The sequence below is a fragment of the Tetrao urogallus genome (assembly GCF_951394365.1).
Source record: "Tetrao urogallus genome assembly, chromosome: Z".
In the NCBI taxonomy this organism is placed as follows: Eukaryota; Metazoa; Chordata; class Aves; order Galliformes; family Phasianidae; genus Tetrao; species Tetrao urogallus.
Window position 1 is genome coordinate 66,094,228 of NC_136816.1, and position 7,539 is coordinate 66,101,766.

At 60.8% G+C, this 7,539-nt stretch overlaps 1 protein-coding gene across 1 annotated transcript; it reads left to right on the forward strand.

Annotated features, from left to right (window-relative positions):
• Positions 1 to 3,942: 3,942 nt before the first annotated feature.
• Positions 3,943 to 7,539, forward strand: CREB3 (cAMP responsive element binding protein 3; the record flags this gene model as incomplete). Its single annotated transcript, XM_079548952.1, has 9 exons — positions 3,943 to 4,080; positions 4,157 to 4,430; positions 4,632 to 4,744; positions 4,993 to 5,085; positions 5,492 to 5,598; positions 6,127 to 6,195; positions 6,344 to 6,428; positions 6,565 to 6,646; positions 7,011 to 7,539. The coding sequence occupies 9 exons, from the start codon at positions 3,943 to 3,945 to the stop codon at positions 7,382 to 7,384; spliced, it is 1,335 nt and encodes a 444-aa protein (XP_079405078.1). The 3' UTR covers positions 7,385 to 7,539.

A 7,539-nucleotide genomic window follows, 5' to 3' on the forward strand; every position in this document is an offset into this window, starting at 1 on the left:
GTGGCGGCCGGGCTATCCCCACTTCTGTGTCACCTGCTGAGGACACAACACGTCAGATCCCACCACCAGGCGTCAGGACACGATGCTGGGTGGGATGTGATGGTGTTCACCCCTCTGCAGGTGCCTGGAGGTGGTGGGGGATCAGAGCCCAGAGCTCAGGTCCCAACCCAGGAGCAGGTGAAGGTGGCGGAGAATAGCGTACGGACAGAAGGGCTTCAGATGGAGTTCCCAGCCTGGCCTACTAATGCAGAGCGCTGGGGCTGCTGTGCCCTCGTCGTGCACCCAGTGTCCCTGAGCGGGCTGCGCTCGTGCACAGCTGTCAGCCACAGCACAGAGGAAATGTGTGTCAGTAGTGTGTTGAGATAAGGCAGCACTGTGCAACGGAAGGGGCTTTAATTAAAACTGTGGCAAAGCAACTGCAAGAGGAAAACCTCACGTGGTGCGTGGTCCAACACCACTATCGAGGTCCAGCAGAGAACCCTGTGGGGACCCCAGGAAACGCACACGGCGCTGCTCGAGGAGACAGGGGCTGGGGCAGCACCCAGCTCGCCGCAGTCCGCTCCGGGGGGCTCTGGCGGTCCTCCCCATCGGATCCCGGCGGCCACAGGGCTCTGCTCGGGAGGAGCGCCGTGCCGCCTCCACCAGCGCGTGGAGCCGCTCCAGCTGCGCATTCCTGAGCCGTTCGGCAATGCGGCGCAGGAGCCCCGTCGGAGGCCCTCGGCCCCCGCCGACGAGGAATGCAACGCGAGCGGGACGGCCCCGCACGCAGCCGCTCCGCAGCCCCACGGCCGGGAGCTGTGAGGGGCCGCCGGGGATTTGAGGGGACGGACGGGAGGGGCGGCTGCGGCCGGCGGGACGGAGATCATCCTCTTCCCTAAATCTAAAAATACCCCGGAGCGGAACGCTGAGCCTTTTCCATTCCCTCCCCCCCCTCCCCCCCGCTTCTGCCCGCAGGGCAGGGTCAGGGAGCGGGGAGGAAGAGGAACGCAGAGGCAGGCGAAGAAATTAAAACAGTCCCAAAGCAGGACAGTACTGCAAAGAAAACACGGGATGCCGCACCCGGCCGCCTGAGCGGCCCGGCTTCACTCGTGAATTTCTGCAAAATTGGTGAACTCGGCCCCTAGCTGCAGGATGTGCCGGGGGGGAAACTGCGATGGGACAGGGGCAGCTCCGGCTCTGTGGGGCCATCAGCAGCCGCGCGTGGCCACCGCCCCGCGCCCCAAATAACGCTGTGCCCCAAATAGCTCTCTCTACGAGGCGCTTAAACCATGAAGAAGCCGGAGGCTCGTTGCTCTTTCTACGTTCCGAGGAAATGCTTTGTGCGTTGCTCTCCACCAGCACGTTAAAGCAGAAGTGGTCTCTGCTATTTAGAGCAGTGGCGGAGGGGCACAGTGTGAGGGTTGAATCTCGGCTGCCGCTTCCCACCCCATGGCAGCACCCTGGGGTGCAAGGGAAAGACCTGAGTGCATTTCCGCACTAGGGTATGCACGGGGACACGGGGGCATCGGAGGGCAGCGAGAGCCCTTCTGCGAGCTTTGCCGAGGCACCGGTGCGGCAGGAAACAGATCTGGGGCTCTGTGCTGATGACAGCAGCGCCGTGTTCCCAAGGCACCGGTGCAGAGACAGCACCGGCAATAAGGGCTGCACTGTGACGGTGCCACTGAGGGCACAGACAAAGTGCAAGAAGCAACTGTCAGCCCCAGGTTGCCCCACCGGGAGGTGAAAAAAAAAAAGCAAAAAGCCAAACGATGTGATGAATGCACACCAATTTTCAGCACTGGCCGCCCTCCAGGGAAAGCAAACAAGTCAGCAGTGCTCGCTGGTAGGCGAGGCAGATAAGCCAGCACAGCAGCAGTGCAGCGGCTGCGGGCACTTCTGCATTTCTCTTCCCCGCGACGCCTCGGCCGCCATCCCCGGGGCACAGAGCGATTTTCCACCCCATGACGTCGCCGCTGTATTTATGTCTCCCGGCTTCAGAGCAGCGCTGCTGCGAGCACGGGCACAGAGAAAGTTTTATTTTTGCAAAGAAAAAAAAAAAAAGAGAGAGAGAGGCAAAAAAAAACCCAAAGTGGAGCCCACCCGGGTTCTGCCTCACAGGCTGTGCCTGCAGGCAGCCGGCTTTTCACGCCGGTCCGTGGCACGCGTTCAGAGGCCGCAGAGATTTCCCGAAGGAACCGAATTCGCTGCTCTCAGCCCGGGGGAAGGGGCAGCAGTGCGACCGCACTGCAGGAAGTTCCCGCAGCCCTTCCGCTCCTGCGGGGAGCACCCCGCTCCGCAGCGGAGCACTGGAAGGACTTAAACTGCTTTGTTCTAGATTTCTTTTTTTGTGTGTGTTTTTGTTGTGTCTTTTTTTCTTTTCCTTTTAATCTCAGAAAACGCAGCGCTGTGAGTTCTCATGCTCCGACGCTTTCCCCCTCCTCCACCGAATGCAGAAGTTAATGTTTTAACCCAGAGGCGTAGCGCCGGCCCCGCACGCCCCGCAGCACCGCGAATCCCGGGAGGGCAGCTCCGCCGCGCAGTGACTCAGCCCCACGCAGTGCGGCTGATTCACGCCGCTTCCTTCTCTCCGGCGGCCGCGGCCGGTTCATGCCCGCCGGGGATGGGCGCCGGGTGGCAGCGGGCTGACAGTAGGCCGGTGGTGACTTCGTCCCCGGTGAACGGCACCGGGAGGGCCTGCAACACGGAGCCGCACACCGCGCCCCACCCTCCCCACCCGCATCCTGAAGTGATGGCGTGGACAGGGGATGCTCGACTCTCCCACGCCCCGACTCGCGCTGAAATACAGCCCCGCAGCGCAGCGGCACCCACGCCCGCCGGCCCGCGCGCGGTGTCCCGGTCTCGCGGCATCGCTTCCAAATATGGGGCTGGAAGCGATGCAGCCCCGGGGCCGGGCGGGGGCACGGAGCTCCGGGGCCGGGCGAAGGCTCCTTTCTGGGGACCGACCGCCGCGCTCCCCAGGCGGTACCGCGGCCGCCCCGCGGGTGCGGGAAACAGGATGCGGCCGCGCTCCTCCAGCACGGAGCGCCCGAGGGGCGGCGGCCGCGCCGGGATGGGGCGCGCTTCCCTCCGCACCGCTCCGCACCGTTCCGCCGCACGCGGGGTCTCCGAGCGGCGCTCCCCCCCCGCGCCCCGCGGCAGCAGCCCCCAGCCCACCCCACCCCACGCCGCGCGCTGTCGCGCCGCGCTCCGAACGGTCTCCCCTCCCCCGATCCACCCTCGGCGTCGCCCCGCGGTGGCGGGGCCGCGCCGCCCACTCCCGGTGCCGTACCTGAGCGCGGCCGAGCAGCGCGCCGGGGCCCGCCGAGGCTGTGCGGCAGCGCGGCGGCACCGCCCGCTTCCCGCCCCGCCGCCCCCCGCCGCGCATGCGCCGAGCGCGGCGCGGCGCGACGCTGCCGCCGGGCGGAGCGGATCAGATCGGCCCGGCCCCCGGGCTTGCGCCGCGCTGCGCCGCGCTCGGTCCCCGCCCACGCCCGCCCGCGCCCCGGGGCCGCGCCGCACGGATCCGCCGCCGCCGCCACGCCCGCGCGCGCTCGCCGCCCACGTGCCGCGGGCCAATGGCAGCCCGCGCTTTCCACGTCACGTGGAGGCGGGGCCGGGCGCGGCGGGCGGGGCCTCGCGCGGGGGCTGCCGGGCGGCGGTGACGGCACCGCGGGGCGGTGGTCGCGGAGGGGCGGGCGCGGCAGCGGGTTTCGGGGCGCGGGGCGGCGGAGGAGCGGCCCGTTCCGGCTCGGCGCCCCACGGCGGCCCTTGCGCTCCCTGGAGCGGCTGCGCTGCGCGCCGAGCAGCGTCTGCGGCCCTTCCGTTCTGTCTCCTCGCGCTGCTCGGGCCCCGAGGCCCGGCCCGCCCCCCGTCCTCCCGGCGCCGCCCAGGCCCGGCTTCCCCGCCTTGCGCTCTTACCCTTCGTGGCTCCTTCCCGCTGGGGCTGGGCGCTTCCTGGCTCCGATGGCGGGCCTGGAGCCTCTGGCCGCGCTGCCGGACGGGGACCTGCTCGACTTCCTGCTGAACGATGACGCGCCGGCGGCGGGGAGCCCCGCGGGGGACAGCCCGCCGCTGGGGGACTGGATGCTGCCTGAGCTCGAGGTGGGTCGTGGAGGAGCCGCTGCCGAGTGCTGGTGGGAGGGTTGGCTCCTGTTTAGCTGGAGGTTTTTCTCCGCAGCTCCTGGACAAGGAGATGGACAGCTTCATCAGCTCCCTGCTGAGCCCCTCTGAGGACGAACTGTGCCCGCTGCAGGGCTGTTTCCCTGCTGACAGTGATAGCAGCACTTCTGAGGATCAGAACCTGTTCCACAGCTCAGGCAGCGATGTTGCCAGCAGCCCTCAGAGCTCAGACATCGTGCAGTTTGATCACAACTATTCCCTCCATCAAGATTGGCAGGCACTGGAAAGTGTGAGGTCTGACATGGCAGAAGGAGACGTTTCCATTGACCTTGGTAAGTGATGCGTGCGATCCCTCTGTCCTAGCTGCAGGCAGTGCTGTGCCTGGTGTGGAGATTTGGTGTAGGGACACAAAATAATGTTGGAGAAAGATGAGCATGGTGGCTTTTCACTGCCATATAACTGATTTCATGCTGACCAAATCTGGTAAGTTTTTTGTGCAGCTTTATTAAGGCCCATTCTGCCTTTATTACCAGAGACATGGATGTGTTTGGAAGGCACAAATGAGACGCTGGAACAGGACTGCAGTTTTCCGATCACTGTTGCTGTGGATGCTGGACCCCAGCATATTCCTGGAGCCCCCATGCAGGTACTGAGTCTTGTGCCTCAGGAAGTGTGTACTTCTGGGCACTCTGTTTGCTTTTGCTCACATCTCCCTTTCTGGGCACGGCCACTCGAGGAATGTTTTATAGGGAGACAGTGGTGCTGCTTTGGGAAAGCAGATTCTGGTTCTGAAAAGTTTGCACACTTTCTCTACCTAGTAATAAAGGACTCCCTTTATTATGTGCTCTCAGTAGATGTATTTTTCTTGCTTGGCTGTTTTCTTTTTTCTTCCAGTCTAACTTCCCAGAGCTGGTCCTGACTGAGGAGGAGAGGCAGCTTCTGGAGAAGGATGGTGTTTCCTTACCAACCTGTCTGCCACTGACCAAAGTGAGTCCTCACTGCAGCCTGTAACTCCCAAACAGACTTGGATTCCTCCTACCCTTCAGTGCTGAAAATGCAGGACGATGCTTTGGTGGTGGGACAATGTGCTCTCCTACACCACCAGTGCTTGCAGCCTTTTTCATCCTGCTTACTTGGTGCTTCCTGAGTTGTGTGTTTTCCATCTCCCTCCAGTGTGACCCAGTCCTCTGGTATGCCGTGAAATTGCCAGTCTTATCAGCAGACCAGAGTTTGCTGTGCAACCTGTGCAGTTTGTCCAATGGTCTGAAAGGGACAGAGGACAAAAGTACATTTCTTTCTGCTTCTCTAAGCAGGGCTGAGTGCTACACAGGATTTGTAAAGACTGGATTGCCTTCACCCAGGGCTGGCTGCTAATGAGAAATGGTTATTGCAGGCTGAGGAGCGACTTCTGAAGAAAGTGCGTCGGAAGATCCGGAACAAGCAGTCAGCCCAGGATAGTCGTCGCAGGAAGAAAATCTATGTTGATGGCCTGGAGAACAGGTATGAGCACACAGTACTGTGCTGTGCTACTGCTGAGGTCTTGCCACTGTGGGCAGAAGATAAGCAGACCCTGGAGGGAGCTCAGTAGCTTGGGGCATAGTCTGCCTGCTCTCTTGCACTTGGAGAAGACCCAGAGCCTTCTCGCTTTGAGCCAGGTGCTGACCTGCTAGGTCCAGCATGTTCTCAGTGTCAGGCTAGTTTGCAGTACAAACTGGTATCTCTGAACAATGGTGCTGCTGTGCTGCCAGGAGCAAGCATCCTTACAGGTTAGTATGGCGCTTCCCTGAGGGACTCAGCAAAGACTTCATCTCCCTCCCAGCCCTTTTTTCCCATGTCCTGTGTGAGGTATGGTCTGTGCGCTTTGCCCCACTTGATGTCCAGTAGACTCCAGAAGTGCTTTCATCTGCCCCAGCCACTCAGGGGCGATGGCTGGTCCCGTGAAATGGGATGCCAGAAAAATTCCTGCTGTTGTCTAACAAATTAAAACCTTTCTGTTCTTCTCCCTTGCTGTTTGTCTGTCCTGGGCAGGGTGGCAGCTTGCACAGCCCAAAACCATGAGCTGCAGAAGAAGGTGCAGCTCCTGCAGAAGCAGAACATGTGAGTTTTTGTTGTTTGACGTGGCAGGAGATGTGATGGGGAAGGTTGTTCCTCTGCAAGGATTGTATTCTGCCACTGGCTGTGAAGGAGGAGAGCACAGTTCATGCCTCAGCTGCTACATTAACCTTCACTGTTTGCTATCCTGCAGGTCTCTGCTGGAGCAGCTGCGTAAACTGCAGGCCTTGGTGAGACAGTCCACAACCAAAACTACCACAGCAAGCACCTGCATCATGGTGAGCGTCTTCAGCCCCTGTGTTTGTGATGGAGGAGTTTCTGCTGTCCCCATAAGTTTGGCAGGCAAGCATTTATTGCAGCTCATGATGCCTATTCACGTCTTTTGCTGAAGGCTTTGCTGTTCTTTGTTTCCAGGTCCTTGTCCTTTCCTTCTGCCTCATTCTCTCACCCAGCCTCTACTCGTTCGGCAGCAGAGGGCCACAGCCAGAGTTCAGAGGTGAGTTCCCCAAGCATGATTCCATAAAAAATGTTGTCTGCAAGAACAGAGCACTTCCCACAGAGACAGCCTGAATTTTGGGGCACTTCCAACCCAAGAGCCCCTTGCCTGATACGAGCATTGGTTTTCCTTCCCTTTCTTAGCCTGTCTCCAGATTCTTTGTCCCTCTCACCCAGGGCTAGGGGTGATACCACCAGAACGGCAGAGTTCAATGTTCTTTCTGTGCCTCACTGGGAGGAGGCAGCCCCAGCTGAACAGTTTGAGTTTATCTTGCAGGTTCTGTATTGACCTGCAGGACCGTGAGAGGTTGATGCATCCTGCTGTCAGGGTGGGAGTGTTGAAGCTGGCTCTCCCTCTTTTGCAGTTCTGTCACGGCAGATTCGTGAGTTCCCAAACAAGGTCTGGCAGGCAGCACCTGCTGTGCAGGAGGAAGTTGTACTGGAGACGTTCAGTCCAGAGCCTGAAGACACTTCACTGTTGGGCAGCCTCAATCAGTCACGGGAAGAGGGGCAGAGTCCACCCAAGCCTGATCCAAGGCCTGCATTCAACAGCAACTCATCCTCTGACCCTCCTGGGACAGCGGGCTCTGAGCTGGGTCCTCCGCAGCCGCAGGAGCAGCACTCCCAGAGAGATGCCTTGCAGTCGGAGGTGCTGGCACCATGGAAAGATGAGAGTCAGGAGTGGGTGGAGCACACCACCAGCGTTGTCATCCAGCAGCACCGCACTGATGAGATGTGACCATGAGATGTGACCGTCCCCTCCTTGCTGCCTGACAGGGTGAGGCTGGGCACCCTGTTGGGAGGGTCAGCCAGAACTGTGTTAACAGATAATCTGTAAAAGCAAATGCTTTTATGTAGTCTCCTGATTGCTGGCAGCTCAGAGGAATCATTTTA